The 22,175-nt window shown below is 39.7% G+C and overlaps 1 protein-coding gene and 1 long non-coding RNA gene across 2 annotated transcripts in view; one reads left to right on the top strand and one right to left on the bottom strand.

The window, feature by feature from the left end:
* LOC131381759 (uncharacterized) overlaps positions 1–19,435 on the bottom strand; it is a 34,618-nt gene extending 15,183 nt beyond the window's left edge. The window contains exons 1-2 of the long non-coding RNA XR_009210680.1: positions 19,149–19,435; positions 18,090–18,184 (exon numbers count right to left, since the gene is read on the bottom strand). This is a non-coding gene — a long non-coding RNA (uncharacterized LOC131381759). The remainder of the gene's footprint in view (positions 1–18,089; positions 18,185–19,148) is intronic.
* CUNH1orf21 (chromosome unknown C1orf21 homolog) overlaps positions 1–22,175 on the top strand; it is a 254,200-nt gene that overhangs the window by 207,419 nt on the left and 24,606 nt on the right. The window contains exons 4-5 of the mRNA XM_032137430.2: positions 7,447–7,523; positions 15,355–15,415. Coding sequence (XP_031993321.1) covers positions 7,447–7,523; positions 15,355–15,415 — 138 coding nt within the window. The remainder of the gene's footprint in view (positions 1–7,446; positions 7,524–15,354; positions 15,416–22,175) is intronic.

Raw genomic sequence — 22,175 nt, 5'->3', positions numbered from 1 at the left:
GCAGCTCACTGCAACCTCCACCTCCCTGTCTCAGCCTCCCAAGTAGCTGGGATTACAGGCACATGCCACCACGCCTGGCTAAATTTTGTACTTTTAGTAGAGAAGGGGTTTCACCATGTTGGCCAGGCTGGTCTCAAACTCCTGACCTCAGGTGATCCGCCTGCCTCGGCCTCCCAGAGTGCTGGGATTACAGATGTGAGCCACTGTGCCCGGCCGGGAATGTTTTAAAGAAGATCCTCTTGGTATTTTCACTTTCTCTTTGGGAGCTACCAAAGGGAATAAGGGATTGGGAAGCTTGCGACAACAGCATAAGTATAGTGAGTTTGACTGTCTTCAGCATCAGAGAACCTAAGAAGAGAATGATCAGTTTACTCTAGACACTGACAAGTATATTCTATTCATAAATAAAATTACTTCAAGCAAAGGAAAAAATTGTTTGATTTGCTGTTTAAATAAATCTGTCACTACCTGACAGTAGTTTGCAAACATTTTTGAGAAATGGATGTTTTTCCCAACTGATGGAGCCCCTAAATATTAATAATAAAAAAAGTTAAGAGTTTGCTGGTCTGGTGGGTCTCCCTGTCGACCCTGAGACAGCTCCACAGAGCCCCAAGGCTTAGGTTGAAAGCTGGCTCTGTAGAGAGCCAAATGGGGAAATACTAAGTGTAAAGGATCTTTCCGCTGAAATAGACATTCTCAAACTTTTTTGAGTGAAGAATAACCTAAGACTCTTGTTTAAAATGCAGATTCCTGGGCTTCACTTCCACAGACTCCCACTTGGGATGTCTTGAGTGGGGCCTGGGAAACTATTTTAACACACATCCCAGATGATTCTGATTCAAGTGTGGATGGCTGATGAAAAACGAACTGCCTGTGGAGACCCTGTCAAAAGCCTTTATCTTAGTCGCAGTTGGTCTCAGTTTGTTTTAGGGAGCATACTTAGTTCACAAGCGTCAAATACCATCAAAATAGTTTTTTCTTGCTAAGAGAAACAGTATCTTAGTTGCTTCATCTGTCATCTCGTATTTATTCTCTTTTCTTATTTCTGGAGCACCTCAGATATTGCATGGCTCTCAGCCCCCCTCTGCTGGGTCTGCTTCATCTGAGCTGCTGCTGATAGAGAACCACGTGTCTCACTGCTCCCACCACTTTCTCCTTCCTCCTCCTTCCAGCCCTGTTGGTTTGTTTGCTTGTTCTTCTTCTTCTTTTTTTTTTTTTTTAAGAAAGCAGATCTCTTTAAACCTACCCTTTCCCAACACACAAATCCCAAAGTAGAAGTTAAATGTTTATAAACAAATATAAAACTGACTTCTTTATGCAAATGTGCCAACCAGTAAGTTAAGTATACACATGCTCCCAAGGTGGATTTTCTGGAGAATACACCAATATAACAAGACTTAAAAAATCATGTTTTTCAAGTAAATAAAGCCCACAATGAGATTCCACTACACACTACCTAGAATGACAGTAGTTGGAAAGACAATGCCAAGTGTTGGTGGTGCAGATGTGGAGAAACTACAGCCCTTGTGCATTGTTGATGGGAATGTAAAATGGGGCAGCCACCTTGGAAAACAGTTTGGAATGTCTTAAATAATGAAACATAAACTTACTATGTAATCTAGCAGTTCTACTCCTAGGAATCTACCTAAGAGAAATGAAAACATGTCTACAAAAAGACTTCTATCTGAATGTTCATAGCATTGCTATTCATAATAACCACAAACTGAACACAATATCAGTGTCCATCAAGGGATAGGGAGATGAACAAAATGTGGTATATCCATATATTGGAATATTATTTAGCAATGAAAATAAATACTGTTATATGCTACAATTTGGATGAATCTCAAAAACATTATGCCAAGTGAAAAACGCTAGGCACAAAAGGCTAAATATTGTGTGAATTCATGATATGAATCTAGAAAAGGCAAATTTCTGGAGACTGAAAGCAGATCTGTGGTTGCCCAGCACTGTGAATGAGAGCAGAGAACACCTGTAAATGGTGATAAAGAAACTTTCTGGGATGATGGCTCTATGTTGAAACTGGATTGTGGTGATGACTGCATAGCTCTATAAATTTACTAAAATTATTTAATCATATGGTTGTAGTGGGGGAATTTTATAGAATGTAAATTTTACCCCCATAAGGCTGTTAAATATTTGTTTTTAAAAATAAGGCATATAGCATAATTAAATAATTAATAGTTCTTTTCTGTGCAAAAGAAATAGAGAGGCGCTGTGGTCAAAGTGTGGTCTGGGGGTCCCTGAGACTTTCTCAGGGAGTTCTTGAAGCCATTTTCCTGATGATACTAAGAGGCTGTTTGCTTTTTTCATGGTGTTGACATGTGCACTGATGCTAAAACAGCAACCGTAAGGTAAACTGCTGGTGCCTTAGCCTAAACCAAGGCATTGGCATCAAACGTTATTAGTAGACATTGTATTCTCCACTGCTGTTTTCACTTAAGAATGCTCTCAATGAAGCAGTAAAAATTATTTAATTTTATAAAATGTTGTGGCTTGTGTGCATACCTTTATTTAACGTGTATTTTCAGTTCAGGGGGACACATGCAGATTTGTTACATAGGTAAATGCGTGTCATAGCGGTTTGTTGTACAGATTATTTCATCACCCAGGTCTTAAGCCTAATACTCATTAGTTATTTTTCCTGATCACCTTCCACCTTCTAATAGGTCCCAGTGTGTGATGTTCCCCTCTATGTGTCCATGTGTGCTCATTTTTTAGCTCCCACTTATAATTAAGAATGTGTGATACTTGGTTTTTGTTCCTCTGTTATTTTGCTAAGGATAATGGCCTTCAGTTCCATCCATGTTCCTGCAAAGGACATGACCTCATTCTTTTTTATGGCTGCATGGTATTCCGTGGTGTTTATGTACCACATTTTCTTTATTCAGTCTACCACTGATGGGCATTTGGGTTGATTCCATGTCTTTGCTATTGTGAGTAGTGCTGCAGTGTACATGTGCATGCATGTGTCTGTATGATAGAACAATATATATTCCTTTGGGTATATAATCAGTAATGGGATTACTGGGTCAAATGGTAGTTCTGTTTTTGGATCTTTGAGGAATCGCTACACTGTCTTTCACAATGGTTGAATTAATTTACACTCCCACCAACAGTCTATAAGTGTTCCTTTTTCTCCACAACCTCAATAGCATCTGTTATTTTTCAACTTTTTAATAGCCATTCTGACTGATATGAGATGGTATCTCATTGTGGTTTTGATTTGCATTTCCTAATGATCAGTGATGTTAAACTTTTTTCGTATGATTGTTGGCTGCATGTCTGTCTTCTTTTGAGAAGTGTTTGTTCGTGTCTTTTGTCCACTTTTAAATGGGGGTTGTTCGGGGGTTTTTTCTTGTAAATTTGTTTAAGTTCCTTATTGATGCTGGATATTAGACCTTGTCAAATGCATAGTTTGCAAAATTTTTCTCCCGTTCTGTAGGTTGTGTGTTCACTCTGATGACAGTTTTTTGTTTGTTTTTTGCTGAGCAGAATCTCTTTAGTTTAATTAGATCCCATTTGTCAATTTTTGCTCTTGTTGCAGTTGTTTTTGGTCTTTGTCATGAAATCTTTGTCATTCTTATGTACAGAGGGCTATTGCCTAGGTTGTCTTCCAGGGTTTTTATAGTTTTGGGTTTTACATTTAAGTCTTTAGTCCATCTTGACTTAATTTTTGTATATCGTGTAAGGAAGGGGTCCAGTTTCAAGCTTCTGCATATGGCTAGCCAGGTATTCCAGCACCATTTATTGAATAGGGAATCCTTTCCTCATTACTTGTTATTGTCAGGTTTGTCAAAGATCAGATAGTTGTAGGTGTGCAGGCTTATTTCTGGGTTCTCTATTTTGTTCCATTGGTCTATGTGTCTGTTTTTGTACCAGTACCATGCTGTTTTGGTTGCTGTAGTCCTGTAGCATAAAGTCAGGTAGCGTGATGCCTCCAGCTTTGTTCTTTTTCCTTAGGACAGCCTTGGCTATTTGGCCTTTTTTTTTTTTTGGTTCCATATGAATTTTAAAATAGTTTTTTTCTAGCTCTGTGAAGACATTGGTAGTTTAATAGAAATAGCATTGAATCTATAAATTGCTTTGGGTAGTATGGCCTTTTTAACAATATTGATTCTTCCTATCCATAAGTGTGGAATGTTTTTTCCACTTGTGTCATCTCTCATTTCTTTGAGCAGTGTTTTGTAGTTCTCGTAGAGATCTTTCACCTCCCTGCTTACCTGTATTCCTAGAAATTGTGTGTGTGTGTGTATTGTGAATGGGACTGCATTCCTAATTTAGCTCTTGGCATGACTGTTGTTGGTGTATAGGAGTGCTAGTGATTTTTGTTTTTTATACGGGTTTTTTTTTTTTTTTTGAGACGGAGTCTTGCTCTGTTGCCCAGGCTGGATTGCAGGTCATAATCGATTCTCCTGCCTTAGCCTCCCGAGTAGCTGGGATTAGAAGCACACACCACCATGCCTGGCTAATTTTTATATTTGTGTAGAGATGGGGTTTCATCATGTTGGCCAGGCTGGTCTGGAGCTCCTGACCTCGCATAATCTGCCTGCCTCAGCCTCCTAAAGTGCTAGGTTTGCAAGCATGAGCCACTGTGCCCAGCCATGGTATACATTGATTTTGTACATTGATTTTGTATCCTGAGACTTTGGATGCATATCTTTTTAATAGCCTGTGTGATGAAATGGGAAGTATGCATAAAGCATTTCTTCTGCATGTCCAAGTTAGATGGTTATCATGGAGAAAAGCATCTCTGTAGTTGATTGAGTTGAAAGCTGAACTAGGAGTTGTTTTTTATGGGACATCTCTATTTTTAAAATATATATCTCTGGCAGATAAATTGTGCATATTCAGACCTGGTATTTGGTAAATCATTTTCTTAATAAAGAATAAGAGAGCCTGACACTTCAAGAAAAATAACTGATAGTATCTCTTGCCAGTGATAAAATTCAAACTTTAAACAAAATCTAGATATTTGGAAAACTTATATTCACTACCATGAGCTTGACAGCTTCAGTCAATGGTTTTCTGATGAGATTGATGGTGATTTTAACAAATGGGATTTTTTTATGTTGTACAATGAAATGTGTCAAAATTTGGAAATTATAGGTAAAAGGGTCTTGATACTAAAAAGTTTGAGAAATGCTGGCCTAGTAGCGAATAAACTGGAGTTTGGGGCCAGACTGCTTGGGTTCAAATCCCCGTGCTACTGCTTATTACTTGTATGGTCTCAGGTAAGTGCTTCACCGCTGTATGCCTGAGCTTCCTCATCTGTAAAATGGGGATAATAATGGTACCCATCCGTGAGAGGTATTGTAGGCATAACAATGAGTTAATATATATAAATATTAGTGAATGTTAAAATGAATTAATATTTGGAAGTGCTTAGAATAATGCCTGACTTTACAGTAAGTGCTCAGTGAGTGGTTATTATTGGTCTTGGTGAGTGAAAATTTGTAAAACTGAGCAAACACATTGTAAATACATAGTAGAAGAAAGTTTTTTTGGAATTATGTGGGAAATCCTAAACTGCTTTTCTTCCTGTTGCCTCTGTCTCACTTTTGGCCCTGGAAGCACACTCCTGGGAGTGATGCGTTACTGAGGGCCGGCTTCTTCTCAGTCCTGCTCGTCCATTGAGCCTCTGTTGTTTGGGGAGATCCTTCCTTACTTAGCAACCACAGAATGGGTTTTTAAGAAAGACTTGCTGAGGCAACATAATTTTCAAGCGTACAGTTAAATAAATGGAATATAAACAACATACCACTGTATATCCTTTGCATTTTTAGAATTAGAAGTCACTTTCCTGCCTCAGCAATGTTTAAAATTATAATGCATTTCTTTTAAGCTCAAAGAGTTGCGGAAACTATGTGAAAGAGAAAGCGGATAAGGTCTTGTTCATTTTCAGTGTTTAAGACAACATAAGATTTAAAGGAGAAAAGGACCAACTTGGAAGGAAATTACAGCTTCAGTCCTACAAAGAGACTACATTTGAGCTATTCTTAACCTCTAACTTTTAAAAACATGTGAATGACTTGTTGACATCGTTCATTCATTCACCAGTATTTGCTGAGTGCCTCCCATGAAGTGCCAGGCCCCTTACCCCATGTGGTAAAGAAAGGACGTGGGCCCTGCCCTTCTGGTGTGAGTGCATTCAGGTTTTCTAATTTTTCCCACCTGCTTTGTAAAAGATTAGGAGTGTTCATCTGCTGTTTCCTGACATACGTCAGCAGACAGAACAATATGTTTTATCCTTCTTAAATGTTCATGAAAACATTCTCTTAAGTTAGTATAAGGTAAAGAAGGTAAGATAGACTGCAAGAAACTTATGATTGTTTCTTTTCCTAAAAGAAAACAAACAGAATCACATATTTTTTGGAGTACTGATGATAGGCACATAAGCTCATGTTTGATGGTTAATAACAAACAACCAGAATATGTAAGTCATTGGAGTTTCACTGACTTAAGTGGCTTCTGCTGTCCTAGGAGAAATAGGACCTCAAAAAGAGCTCATTTGGGGAACCATCTGTTTTATGTGTCATCCCACATCACTCTGCATGTGATGAGAATGTTGCATTGGCCCATGGCAGTTTTTATTCCTCACTCTAGATTTGGCCTTTAATTGTGGCCTTACCTCAAGTTCCTCGAGTGTATATAGTCACCTGTTACATAAGTTCAGAGTGGTCTTTCCTTTCATTTCAGGGGTATGTTTTGTGAGCAAATTATAAAGCACCTTGAATATCTTTTTAAGATAATGTTGAAAAACACAGAGCAGTGGTATTATTGAGATCATGTCCTTACTGATATACTAGCATTTTAAGATTTGAGAGTATTTCCTTCCCATGTGGCTAGTTATTGGGAATAAGAAATTAGGTCAGGCTAAAAGCCAAAGAAGTGTTTCTTGAATACAGGCTAGGATTGAATTATAGTAATTCAATTGAATTCAATCTCAGCGTTTGTCGTGGGTTTTAGTCATGTTCCTGTTCCTGTCACGGCTAGGGCCTTCAACAAACTTTACATCTCAGTAAGTGCAGTTGTCTTTGACAAATAAATTGCACGGAAGTCAGTTAACCTGAGCAAGTGAACAAAGGCTGTGATTGTATTGCTGCTGTTTCTCTTGATACTAGATCTTCTGTTCTTTGATTCATTACTATTAGTGTTAAAGAATTAAATATTAACTGTACATTGTTTTCTAAACAGAGTCACAGTTGTTATAAAGCTAATTTCTCTTTTTATAGCAATGCTCCCTGTTTGGCAGGTTCTGCCTGTTCTGTGTGTCATCTTTGCAAGGACTTTTGCCCTTGTGAGGTAACCAGCCGTAGTATAGGGCCCCAAACAGATTGAACCTTTCCGTGATGAAAACTCATACACTTGTTTAATTGTGGATTCTAATCCTGTCTTTTACATATGTGTGTTTATGTGTTTCAGGAAAAAAGTGCCAGCTCAAATGTAAGACTTAAAACTAATAAAGAGGTTCCGGGATTAGTTCATCAACCCAGAGCAAAGTAAGTTCTAGTTTCTGTTTTCCTTATATAGTCGACCTTCCATATCCATGGATTCTGCATCTGTGGATTCAACTACCCATGGATCAAAAATATTCAAAAAATAATAATTCTACAAAGTTCCAAAAAACAAAATTTGAACTTGCCACACACCAAGTACTGTGTTGAATTCATGTGAATGAAGTGATGTGTAGGCACTTCATTAGGTATTACAAGTAATCTAGAGATGATTTAGAGTATATGGGAGGATGTGTGGGGGTTATGCAAATACTATACCATTTTATATCAGGGATTTGAGCATCTGCAGATTTTGGTATCTATCTGCAGGGAGGTCATGGAACCAATCCGCCACAGATACCAAGGAACAACTGCATTGTTTTTAAAGCTAAAAATGTTTTCAGAGGGAGTTCCATTTTGCCTACCAGATAATCAAGATCTAATATAAAGCTTTAGTAATTGAGAAAGTGTGGTTTGGTGTAACAGAACAGAATAATGAAAACAGACCTACAATACATGACAAAGCTGACTTTGTAGGCCAGTTAGAAGAAAACCTCTAGAGAAGACTATCACTATGACCATGAGGTAGGGAAGAATTTTGAATAAGACACAAAGGATGTAGTTCTTAAGGATAATCATTAATTAATATGACTGCATTAAAATTAAGAAGCTCTTAAAGGTAAAACCCAAATGTCCGTTGAAAATATAGGTCGGGCTGGGCGCGGTGGCAGCACTTTGGGAGGCCGAGGCGGGCGAATCACGAGGTCAGGAGATCGAGACCACGGTGAAACCCCGTCTCTACTAAAAATATAAAAAATTAGCCGGGCGTGGTGGCGGGCGCCTGTAGTCCCAGCTAACTTGGAGAGGCTGAGGCAAGAGAATGGCGTGAACCCGGGAGGCGGAGCTTGCAGTGAGCCGAGATTGCGCCACTGAACTCCAGCCTGGGCGACAGAGCGAGACTCCATCTCAAAAAAAAAGAAAAGAAAATATAGGTCGGGCATGGTGGCTCAAGCCTGTAATCCCAGCACTTTGGGAGGCTAAGGCGGGAGGATCACGAGGTCAAGAGATCAAGACCATCCTGGCTAACACGATGAAACCCCGTCTCTACTAAAAACACAAAAAATTAGCCAGGCGTGGTGGCAGGCTCCTGTAGTCCCAGCTACTCGGGAGGCTGAGGCAGGAGAATGGCGTGAACCCTGGAGGTGGAGCTTGTAGTGAGCAGAGATCGCGCCACTGCACTCCAGCCTGGGCAACAGAGCGAGACTCCGTCTCAAGGAAAAAAAGAAAATATAATGGGTAACTGAACCGTGGCATCCAAACTGTGGGAATACTATCCATCAGTGAAAATGAGTGTCTATAGGTACACATATCATGATGGAGGAATCTCATAAGGATGAGGCAGTAGGGTAAGCAGCGATACATGCCTACATGTGGTTTCATTCACATGAAGTCAAAAAACAGACAGACTAAGGCATAGGTTGTCTGTTAGTATATGGTAAAACAATAAAGAGATATAAGGAAATGAAAAGGCATTAAGTTCAGAATATTAGTTATTTCTGACCAAATGGAGGACAATGGAACCAGAGGCTCTATTTCTTAATCTGGGTGCTAATTACATGAATGTTCAATTGTTATTTTGCAAAAAAAATTGTACAAAAAACATTATATGTCTTCTGTGTGTTAGGTATATCACAATTGGAAAGTTAAAAAGAAAAGAAAAAAATTATCTTGAAGAAAAAGATTATATCACATGAGGATCTGTAGAGTGCCTAATACATTTTCCCACTTACAGTAGAAACTTGAAAATATGATTGTCGATTACCAACAGATGACTATCCCTAAACGTTTCATTTAAAAGGTCATTGCATGTTCAAAAGTTAAAAAACAATAATGAGTAGTTTTCTAGATTGTTCTACAACTGACTCTAGCCTTAATGATAAAATGTACTTTGTATGACTTTGAAGCTGTCCTCTCCTTCAAAGAGGCTGTGTTATCCCAGAGGCTACAAATCTCTATTAGTGTTTCACCTAAATGGAGACAAATTTCCTGAGAGTACCGATGACACTGGTACATTTGACACAGTCACCCCTAACCCAAAATAAATTTGACTATTACATATGTGTATTGATAGCCCCATAAATCAAAACCATAAGCAGAAGAAGGTATGTTATCTCTGGTTCTTCCAGAAAATTGTGACAAAAATTACCTAACTCATAATCACTTTACCCTGGCTCAGTGTCTGTGGAATCGCTGCAGCTATGACCACTGTGGTGTCACAGTTAGGAGACCTCAGGGGGTAGATAATGGGCTCTATCATTTAATTTTTACTTTCAAAGAAAACTGGACATGTTAAAATCCACTTACCATTTGCAATGTCAGTGTAATGACGCGGCTGACGTTTTCACCCTCAGGTAAATGTTGTGCTATGGCCACAGCCTCGCTAGCCTACCTTACTGCTGATCACTTTATCTGCCTTTGGGGATAGCAGATATCTGATAACACAGCCAAACCACCTTATCGTCCAGGATGTCTGAAAACTGCTATTTTAAAATGCTTCCCTTATCTCAGGGTTATAAAGAAGATAGAATGGAGGAGAATTTCTCTTTTCTGTTTGAAAGAATACTTACTTAACATTGACACCCCGAAGCAGCACACTTCACAGACTGGCGTGTGCTGAAGCTTTCAGAGGAGAAAATTCTGTTTTCCCCACAGCAGCATGCTTGTGTGTGTGTGTGTGTGTGTGTGTGTGTACACACATGTGTGTATGTATTTCAAACTGTGAACAGAACATTGGATTCCTGGAATTCAATTAAGAAATCTTTCTGGAGGGCCAAGAGAAGAGTTTTACTTTTCCTACTTGCTGACATATAGGATCAATTTACTATACTGATGCATAAAATAAGATGAGGCTTCTTCTTCCCCATGAGTGCAAGGACAATCCCATAGCATAAAGGCAGATCATCCTCATACCACCATGAAGGCATGTCATCCTCATACCTTCATTTAATGCTTTAATTTGATAGCAGGCAAGTGACCTACTGTCTTTGGGCTTCAGTTTTCTCAGAGAGAAATGGAAGTGAAAGATCCTGTCTCAAGCTGGAGAACAAATGAAATAGGGTATACCCACTGCTTATAGCATTGTCTGGCACTTGGTAAAAATGCCTTAAATATTAGAAACAACCCAAATGCCTTTAACAGGAGGTTGCGTGAATGCACTACACTATAGTCACACAATGGGATATTAGTCAGCAGCTCAAACAAATGCACAGCAGCAATGCACAATATTGGATGGGCCCTAGCAGTCTAATACTACAAGAAAAGAGTAAGTCCTGAAAGATTATGTAGAACATGATGCACTCTATAAAGTTAAAAACAACTGAAATAATCTGTCTTTTAAAGGCACACAAAGAGTTGCATTAAAACTATATAAAAGCAAAGTGAGGGAGTGATAGTTACATTGGGTTGTGGGAACACACACGCAGATGGGAGCTCACATGGAATCAGCTATGGGTGGTTATCAAGGTCCTCGCTTTTGTTTTTTATTTTGGTTTCACAGGTGTTTATTGTACTACTTTAAAAAAATTAACAAAATAAATAAAAGTGAGCTATGCATGAACTGCTAGTAGGGGTCCGTCACAGAATGAGGGTTAGGATGAATCTACTTCCCCGAGGTCCAATTGAAAAATGATGATCATGAAGGAAAAACTGTGTTCAGGCCAAGGTTTACCAGGAACCCACCTGGTAATTGAATTTCATTTTTGCAGGGGAGGCAGAACTTTACCCCGACCCTCTCAGGATTTCTGGCTGGGCCTGAGAGTTAAATTGACATGAGACAGATTTAACAGGAGAATATATATCAATTTCTACATGTACATGGGAGCCCCTATAAGAAAATGAAGACCCAAGAAGTGACAAAACCCACATATTTGTATACTAGGTTGAACAAACAGAGACAGTTATGGAAAAGCACCTGAAATATGTGAGGAGACTAAAGGAAGAAAGGAATTATTTTAACAAAGTCTCTTAGTACAGAATTCTCTTGGCCTTGACTCCCTGTCTCTGGTGATGGAGAATGTTTCTTTCCTCCTTGTGTGGGGAGGGCATTGTTCACATGAGAGTTTCATCTCCTTCTTTCAGGAAGAAAAGAGGTCAGAATTCCCCTCCTGCACCTGCTGTTTTCAGTTGTCTTTAGTTCAAAATAGTCCTTATGCCAAAGTGAGCGTATTTTAGGGTGGCTTATTCTGCCAGGCTTCACGGGTGAGATATTAGGGAATTAGAACTTTGCCTCCTCATACTTTTGGGCTTAGCTTTTTATCATTTGCAGATTTTATTTTTTTAAGACACTAAAAGCGAAAGCCCCGTATCTTTTAGCTCTAGAGCCCGTTTTGCCCACCGTTCATTAACTTGTTTACTTTGCATAAGATGCCATTGTATTGTCATCCCTAGTCCCATAAAGCTGAGAAGTCTCAGGAAGAAGAGTGTTTGAGGGTGCAGAGTTAATTCACAAGAGCTTTGCCAGCACTAACTAAGGGCACAGGGAGTGCTCCAGTGCTGCATTGGGTTTTCCAAGGTTAAGTTTTAGTTATGAGAGAGAAATAGGAATTACTAAAATTATTGAGCCTTATTGGTTAAGTCAGGTACCAATGTGCAGGCTTTTGTAAGTGAATGGTAGTGAATCTTTTGTAAGTGAATCTTAAAATCAATTATTCATCCTTTATAAACTTAAGTCATAAACAATTCAGTGATCCCTTTTTAATATCTTGAAAAAAGATAGAAAAGCCAGTGAGCTTTTCCTCATCTCCCCCACTCACAGTCATCAAATTGTGTATCAGAAAGGATTTTAGAATCAAGTCTTTATGCAGGTGCTGTTTTCTACAGTGCAGTTTGTACTCTTGAAGGTAAACACATATTCATGGCGCTGTGTGGATAAGTTTCTTCCACATGGGAAGAGGGGACCCATGTTTATCTAGACGGGAATCTGTTGATATGGGGAAATTTTTATTTCATCAGAATAAAAATTCTGTCTCTGCTCCATTGAAGAAATTTCTCTTCTTCTCTCTGAAACAATCCAATGGAGAACAGCAGAGTAAGCCTCATGCTTTCAGATGACACCATATCTGAGACGATGCACAGGTGACCTGTGTGGGCATTTGCTCCCCCAGCAATGTCTGACACACTTCCAGTGACAATGCAGGTTATCTGGAGGAGCCTGTCTGGTGCATCAGGCTCCCTTTCATTCAGTCTTTTCTAACACAACCCATGCACTGTACTTCAAGTTGTCAAGAGAGTGACTCAGTCTGGTGTGTGACTCTTCTTCGTGAGTTACAAAATGTGGCAAAGGCAGGCAGGCATGTTCTAATGTTCTTAGACAAAGAAAAAGCAGGCAGCATTTCTATATCATGGGACAACACAAAACTGAAATCACTGAGAGTTTTGTGGTCGCTTTCCCACATAAGCATCCTGAGGTCCTTAGCCACCACTGCTCCTGATAGGGATCCTGACCCTGTGATAAGTACATTCTTGATCACAGAGGTTGCAGATACATTTGCAGAATTACTTTTGTTTAAAAATGCCCCCTCTTGTCCCTCTCATGTGCATATGTATGAGTACTGACCAAACGTCGCAGTTTTCATGTTGTGGTATTTAAATAAAGGATCTAATGGAAGTTAGTGACAATCATAGACAGTAGAAAGGACATCAGTGACCAGCCCTGGTTTTATAGATGAGGACTCAGGCCCTGCACATCACCCATGCTGACAAACTCTGCTGCTTCAGCAAGGGGTCGTGAATCACATGAACTTAAATAGGGGGACTCTGTCAATTAATTAAGAAATATTTTTTGCCCTCCTGCTGTATTCAAGGCAATATATGCTAAAAACTCCAACCAGAGAGTTTCCACAATGAACGTCAAATCCTAAAAATGCCGTTTTTTATGAGGTCTCTGGAATATTTTCTAGGGCAACATTTCTGGGGCAACATATACATACAGTTATCTATCCAGTTACCTATATTAAGAGAAAGAGATCTGGCCCGGCGCAGTGGCTCACGCCTGTTAATCCAAGCATTTTAGGAGGCCGAGGTGAGTGGATCACCTGAGGTCAGGTGTTCAAGACTAGCCTGGCCAACATGGTGAAACCTCATCTATACTAAAAATAAAAAAAATTAGCTGTACGTGGTGGCTCACGCCTGTAGTCCCAACTGCTCGGGAGGCTGAGGCAGGAGAATTGCTTGAACCCAAGAGGCGGAAGTTGCAGTGAGCCGGGATCACACCACGGTACTCTAGCCTGGGCGAAAGTGCGAGACTCCGTCTCAAAAAAAAGAAAGAAAAGAAAGAAGTGTTTATGAGAGAGATCCTCTATTATAAGAATATGAAATTTAGAAAGATTTGCATCCAACATGGCTCAAATAAAAAACGTTTTGGTGCTTGAGACGGTGAAAACATGAGGAACCTGGGAAAACTCAGCTATGCAAACTGGCTTTTCTGCCCAGGATCCTACAGAGAGGAGACAGTTTAATGTACTCTCATCATCCTAGATTCTGTTCTGCCTTTCAAACCTGCAATAAGAGAGGGCGTGTTTCCCAAACAAAATGTTTACCTTATTTGAATGATCAGATAAAGGGCAGTAAAATTACGTGATATATGTGAAAGTGCTTTGTAAACCATGAAAGTTGATTAATGGAATCAGATATGTACATTGTTTTCCTCTGATAGCCGAGTTAATGTCATTGCTCACAGATTTTAATGTTGCTTTTATACAGAGGGGAGAACCCCCTCTGAGCCTCAGGCCCCACTGTCTGTCACAGGAGGCCTGGAGGGTTTCAGGTCACTTGTGCCCCTCCCTGTGGCCCCTAAAGGATAAGGCATGATGCTGAAGGGTACATCCGATGGGCTTTTCGCCACACTTGGATATGAAGGGAAGAAGCCATTCCTGAGCCCACCCCCAACCCCCTCCCTCAGACAGGACAAGCAGTAGGCACTGATAGTAACTAAAGGAAACTCTGTGTGATAACGTCTCTTATCCAGCATCCTTCACCTCCTTGGAACACCCACAGCTATCTGCTAGGTAGAAACAACTGTCATTAAGACCATGGCCCATTAAGACTAAGTCCTATACTGCCCCATGCCCTTCCCATCTGTAATTCATCCCTGCTCTCCTTACCGTCTTATTTTGTCCCCACCAGCCTTGTCAGCCGTCTCACTAAGAAGGCTGTTAAATGTCACAGGACAGGAAACACAGAGCAAGTGCTACTCAGACATGTGTCCTCCCACGTTCCAGTGGAATTGTGTTTTCAGAGGTGCATCTGCTGCCACCAGTGCAGAAAGTGCTCAGGAGTAACATCAGGTCATCTGTATGTCCTCAGCTTGTTTGCCACCAGCCCACACCCATAGTCAGCTGGAGATCATGCTGATACTGACAACCTTTGTAAAATATATATTTCAATACAATAACTAGGATACATTTTCTTGTTTTTTTTTTTCAATATACTGTTGAAATATGCCATGTGCTGCTTGCTCATGCTTTTTTTTAAAATCACAAATATGTATCTGAAGAAAGAATTTGGCATACAGCTCCCAGGAAACATTACTATAAATAGCATCTGTACATTGAAAGGAAATTGTCTTCCTTTAAGTCATAGGCATTGATAGACAATTATGAAACACATTTGCAGGATTACTGTACTGTTTATCCTTAATGTAACTTCAGAGTATTTCAGTGGAAAAGTCTGCAATAAATAAATGTCTTCCCCAAAGTTTGGGGACTCAGCATTTTTCCTTTGCGGGGACCAGGTTTAGCAAAGCACTAAAATATGCACTTAACTACCCTTTGTTTTTCAGCATGCACATCTCTGAAAGCCAACAAGAATTCTTCAGAATGCTGGATGAAAAAATTGAAAAGGTAAGAAGTGAAATAAATAACCTACATATTTCAAGGGAAGTATAGTAATGGCTTCATATGTGAGGGCAATAACATTCTTGTTTCTATGTCATAAAGCTATTTTTGTGAAGGTTTGGGTTGAGAGTTAAATAAAAGTCACCGCCCTTCCAAAATTAAGTGCGTGTGAGAATGTTTAATGTATAGTAGAGACTCCCAGGGTCCAGGACTGTCCTTGCTTATTAAAGTATGTAAAGTCAGTTGGAAAGCAATAAGCAGTCTTTTTTTCTAGACGGAGCATTCTGACCACTGCATGTCATTTTGCACCCAGTGCCCTGCACTAACCTCCGACTGCAAGGGGGCCCATAGTACCTGCTGAAACCTATCGAGGGCCTATGCATGACACTGATCTGAGTTCTTTGCAAGCATGTTATACCTAATTCAATTTATACTTATCTCAGGAAAATGGCATTGAGACAGGTATTATCTACATTTTACAGAAGGAAACAGGCTCAGAATGCTTGAGTAATTTACCCAGATTTGCAAGGCTAATAGTGGACAAGTTGGAATTCCAGCCCAGGTCTGTCTGACTCCAAAGCAGTGTCTCCAAGTTGCTTCTCTGGTAGTGTGTGGGGATTTATATTGACAGTAAGATACAAAGTTGATCTGTCATAATTAAGAGTTTACATACTTATAGAATTTAAATTCATCTCTTCAAAGGGGTGAATCTTAAATGTTAAAGATACAAATCCAAGTATTATAATTTTTTTATTCTAAAGAAGAGTGAAATTCTAAGTTCAGAACATATTACACTATGGTTAAGGCGTGACAGGCTGATTTTTGCCTTTGAAATCTTTCAGTTTTAATTTGTATTTGTTTTTTACTTTGTGTTGCCCTTTTATTTTAGTATTTATTGTGAATTTCTAAGTTATGATGTATATCACTCAACAGAAGATAATGAGGAAGGTCTTAAATTCATTAGTATTATTTAGCAGCAGATCCCACTTTGACGTGGACCCTCTGAGAGAATAATTGTATAATCTTCTAAGCCACCATTAAAAGACCAGCGAAGGTCACCAATGCGAAAAATAGAGATGGATAATGAATTAAAATGAGAGTTAAATCTATGATGTTCCCTGGATGTAAATAAATAAATACTTATTAAAGTATAATAATTTTTTTTTATTTTCAGTGGAATTGTGGCTTATGAATGACTTTTTAAGTTGGAAACTTCATCCAGGAACAGTTGCCAAGTTTCACATACTGGTTCAAAAGCTGTTCAATTTGTCAATAACCTTTTTTAGTAAAGAGAAGCATAAAAAGAAATACAGGTTAAGTATCCCTAAATCGAAATCCAGAATGCTCCAAAATCTGTAACTTTTTGAGTGCAGACATGATGCTCAGAGCATTTTCGATTTCTGGACTAGGGTTGTTCAACCAGTAAGTATATATAACACAAATATTCCAAAATTCGGAAACGTTCGAAATTCAAAACACTTCTGGCCCCAGGCATTTCAGATAAGGAATACTCAACCTGTATTTTCTTCCCACTGAAACGATGAAGATCTTTTCTTCCTTTCTTTATTTGGACTTCCGCTCACTAGCTTTTTGGCAAGAAAAAGATTTGCGTAGCAGTTAGGGGTAGATGGTAAAACTTGAAACCTGAATTTTAAGTTATCTTTTTAAACAACACTTACAAACACTTAAAATGATATAATCTATATCCAGTGTGAGGTTTTTTTTTTTTTTTTGAGACAAGGTCTCACTTGTCACCCAGGCTGGAGTGCAGTGGTGCAATCTCAGCTCACCGCAGCCTCTGCCTCCCAGGTTCAAGCAATTCTCCTGCCTCAGCCTCCTGAGTAGCTGGGATCACAGGTGTGTGTCACCACGCCCAGCTAATTTTTGTATTTTTAGTAGAAACATGGTTTCACTGTGTCAGCCAGGCTGGTCTCGAACTCCTGACGTCAGGTGATCCACCTGCCTCGGCCTCCCAAAGTGCTGGGATTATGGGCGTTGAGCCACCGTGCCTGGCCCAGTGTGTTTTGGTAATTGAAATTCTACCTCCTTTTACTCAGAATTGAAGTTCATTGCTCCCACCTGAAATCTGAGATCCCCCTTTTGCTTTTGCATCCAGAATGTAGAGTACAACAAAATAAAGAGTAACCCAGAATGTAGAGTAAAACAAAAATAAAGTTTATAACTTGATCATTTATTGGATGGAAGCTTCCCTGGACAAAAGAGCATTGGTAGATTCAACATAAACACTGTTTCCACTATTGAATACATTTACATTGGAAGAAGAGCTCTTATATCAGCCATGACAGGTACCCAGCTGTAGATACTTACAGGCAATTTTCTATCCTCTCTGAGCCATGCTTTCCTGCCTCTCCTCTCTTAAAGCTTATCCTTCCAGATATTTTGAATATGATATCTTATGTGTCGTTTAAACATTAAGCCTCCAAAAATTAAAATGCTCCTCCTTAATATATGTGTTTGCTTAATGTAATCTTCGCCATCGTTTATATAACCAAAATTGAAAGCTGGATTCTTCCAAATTTCTTCCAAATTGTTTTCCTGGGCATTTACCGTTGCTAAATATTTATTTGGTCCAGGCTAGCATGAGGACAACCATAAATGCAAGTCAAATCTATTTAGATTTTACAGAGTTGATTAAAAACAGAAAGAAGATTAAACTCACCTAGAGCTTCATGTTGAGAGATTGAGTCATGCTGAGAGACCTTGAGTTTAAGATTTCACCTCTCCCAGAAATGACCAGTAATTCTTTTTTTCTCCCTTAAATTAATAAGAAGCAAAATTGACTAAACCTATGGAGATGTAAACATGCCCTTCCTTGATGCAGCCTTTGCCTTTATTGGATGTCTTTAGGGCATGGCTTGAATTTGCCTTCTAACCTAATTTGTTGTTGGATACCAAAAAACAAATTTCTGCTCTGTCTACCTCAAAACAGATGTAAAAGCCCCATTAGTATACAGAAACCAGGACTCAAAGGTGGTTTCATATTTATAGTAAAACTTAACTTGCACATTTTGTACTACTCTAATTCAGAGATTGTCACAGTGCAGAGAGCTGCTGTTTACCTTTGCACCACAGCTGAACAAGTGGTTTTCTAAGAAGTTACGGTGACCAAGGAAAAGCAAGTAGCAAAAATGCAATTTAAAAAAATGATTCTGCCAGGCACGGTGGCTCACGCCTGTAATCCCAGCACTTTGGGAGGCCAAGGTGGGCGGATTGTGAGGTCAGGAGTTCGAGACCAGCCTGGCCAACATGGTGAAACCTCATCTCTACTGAAAGTACAAAAATTAGCCGGGCGTGGTGGCACACGCCTGTAGTCTCAGCTACTCAGGAGGCTGAGGCAGGAAAATCACTTGAACCTGGGAGGTGGAAGTTGCAGTGAGCTGAGATCCTGCTTTATGAAGATGTAAGACCCTGGCTGATGACCAGGGAGTCCTTGGCTTCCTCAAAGAGGATCCACTCCAGCCTGGGTGACAGAGCAAGACTCCGTCTCAAAAAAAAAAATAAAATAAGATTCAGCACCTACTGAATACTATACTAAGCATTATGCTAGTTACTGAGGATACAAAATTAGATAGGAATTATAGAGTACAACATAAATAAATAGTAAACAGTCCATTGCTTTGACAAGTTCAATTTTAAAAGTGATTTTTAAAAAAATCTAATTATTTTTCTGATTAAGGAGTACTTCACCCATCACCGCCACCACCATCCTCACCCTCACCCTGCTGTTGTCACTGAGAGTGAGGTTCTCCTCCATGGAACACAACTATTTGCCTTCTAAGCTGGTTCAGGGGTTGAAACTTCAGGTCCTTTAACCAGGGATCTGGGACTTGGTACCATTTCACTGTGCTGGTGGTGGGAGGCCACAACACTCTGCTGCGACCGGAGATGACCAAGAGAGACAGATTGTCAGGAACGCAGTGAAAGTTCACAGAAGCTTGTAATCTGATTTACTTTTGCTGTTCCTTTTGGAGAGTAAAAACACTGTGAACCAGTGGGAGCCACCTCATTTCTGTTCACCTCATTATTTTTTACTCTGCTATCTAACCATCGTTATTCCATTGGAATCTATAGTTACTATTGTACCTCATGATTCACAGGCTCCTAGAATCTTATTTGAAGTGTTAGCATTTGCCTAACTTTGCAGCTTTAAGAAAATGACAGTTTTCTGTGGAACAAAATAGTGATTTTAAACTTCATTTTTCACTGTACCTAGAGAAGGAAGACAGTATCTAGATTAAAGTAGCCTGTGGAGGAGTTTCTGAATATAGTGCCAAATACAGGTGACATCAGATGTTAAGATATGCTTTCCACTGTACATTCCAGTTTGTTTGTAAAAAGCGGAAAAAGTAAATAAATTTTTTAGGTATCTGCAATAATAGTATCTTCTACAGGCAAAAACAGGGATTTATATTTTGCTTTATGAAGATGTAAGACCCTGGCTGATGACCAGGGAGTCCTTGGCTTCCTCAAAGAGGATCCTGAATATTAAATAAAGAATATCTTAGTACAGTGCCATTTGCACCTGGTTACTGTTTGTGATGAACGGCTTCTTAAACTTTGTTGGGCCTTGTACATCTTTTTGGAGTCTTGTAAAAGTTACAATGACTCTCCCTATGAAAATGCACAAATCATATACACAAAACTTTTAAGTATAATTTCTGGATTTTAAGACTCCATGGAGCCTGGCCATGGGCCACAGGCAAAGAAACTTTGGATTTCTTTCTTACATATTTTGCTGATGTGCTTCCGTCAGATCCAGGGCCCAGCTGCAGTCATGAGCATGCATGAGCCTAGCTGGCGACCCTATCCATAGATGGTTGTGACTTTAAAGAGGATTAGGGAACTGAGTGCAGATGACACCATGCAAACTCATTCTTCTTCCTTTCTTACATCCCCTCCTTCCTCTCTGTAAAAATAGTTCACAGTCTCCTGAGGGAGAGCCATGAGCATGCCTAGTGCATCTCACATATTCCTGTGTGATCTGAGATTCTGGCTCTGTTGATTGATATTATTCAATGTGACATTTCAGGAAAAGTCTGAGAAAGAGCAGTATGTGGACTTAAATCAGCTGATTTTAACAGATATTTGTTTGGCTGGGTGCAGTGGCTCACACCTATAATCCCAACACTTTGGGAGGCCGAGGCTGGTGGATCACCTGAGGTCAGGAGTTCAAGGCCAGACTAGCCAACATGGTAAAACCCTGTCTATACTAAAAATACAAAAATTAGCCAGGCCTGATGGTACACGCCTATAATCCCAGCTACTCAGGAGGCTGAGGCATGAGAATCACTTGAACCTGGGAGGTAGAGGTTACAGTTGAGCAGAGACCACGCCACTGCCCTCCAGCCTGGGCGACAGAGCAAGACTCCGTGTCAAAAAAGTAAATAAAAATAAATAAAAGATATTTGTTTGTCTGTAGACCTCTACATCTATTGAACAGTCATTTACACTTACAAAATGTTTGAGTTCTTGAAGTGGCATGATTTCCATGGCCTCAGAACCAACCTGGTTGGTGAGAAAGGTCATGGTAAATCTGCATTTGTAAATTTTTTTCAAGAATTGTCTCTTGACAGTACATCAGATCAGTCTGATCCATGTTATGAGTCGGTGTGTCAGAGATCAGAAGACGTTTGCTTTTCATCCAGTGAAGAGAGTGACGTGCACATAGTTGTGAACTATGATGTTGGGTTCTACATATAAACGATTTCTGTAGTCTGTTTAACCTCAGAGTTGTTACAGAACCAAATATAATGTTTGGCAGATGTGGCGGATATGAGGATGAGTTTTATTTTTTAACTGTGTGTGTAAAGGCCTGCTTAGTGCCCACCAATGATAAGAAAACCTGGGACTGTCACATCAAAACCTAAACAATGTAACATGGCCTGCCCCACTTGTGCAGAGAAAGTCATGGTGTGTTCCTCCCACCCAGCAGGTTGTCACTTTCAGTAGCAACCAAAGCCTTCAGCACTGGCAGAGAGATACTCTTGCTGGCATATGTAGTTTAGCAGTGGGCAGGGCTGCCATCGTCATTCCATGAAACAATTTCTTGCTCTGTGGTAAACATATTTTAACCAAGTTGCTTTGCTCATAACCAAGTCTGTTTTTGTCTCCTCTCCCTTCATCACCTTGCCTTGCCATCTCTCTCTTCTGAGTGTACCTTTCCTCATTCTTCAGCCAAATTAGAGCTATAATTACAACAGGCAAGGGTGTGACTCAAGTCTGTTTTGGTTTTATCTCTACTGTATAGTTTTATGCAGATGACTTCTTAATCGTCATGATGATGACACTGGTGTAGCAACCACTGGTGAAGTGTGTGCATACTCTGGGCTTTAGGATCCTGCATGCCCATCCAGCTAACATTAGCAGATGAGTCTGTCAAGGGAAATGAATCAGGCAACAAGCTGAAAAGAAATGCAACACACCTTCTTTTTTCTGGAGGGCTTGATTTTCAGAAAATTCTTGAGGATCTATCAGCCCAGCTCTTTAGGGAGCAAGAAGAAGAGGAGAGTTCAGTTTCTAATGCAACATAGTCATGAGTCCAAATAAAAACCATGCCATTTCTGTGCATCAGGTGTGGCCAACAATGCTCTGAGCTCAATAGCAGTGTGAGGCACAATCAGTGAATGGTATCATTTTGCCATGGATGCAAGTATTTGGACAAGGAAAGAAACCTAAGGTACCACTGACAGTAACAGAGACAGGAATGTTGGTGTGTCTTATTCCCTTGATTAGTTCTCATTCAGCT

Source organism: Hylobates moloch, unplaced genomic scaffold (assembly GCF_009828535.3).
Source record: "Hylobates moloch isolate HMO894 unplaced genomic scaffold, HMol_V3 SCAFFOLD_18, whole genome shotgun sequence".
Classification (NCBI taxonomy): domain Eukaryota; kingdom Metazoa; phylum Chordata; class Mammalia; order Primates; family Hylobatidae; genus Hylobates; species Hylobates moloch.
This window is presented reverse-complemented; position numbering and strand designations above follow the sequence as displayed.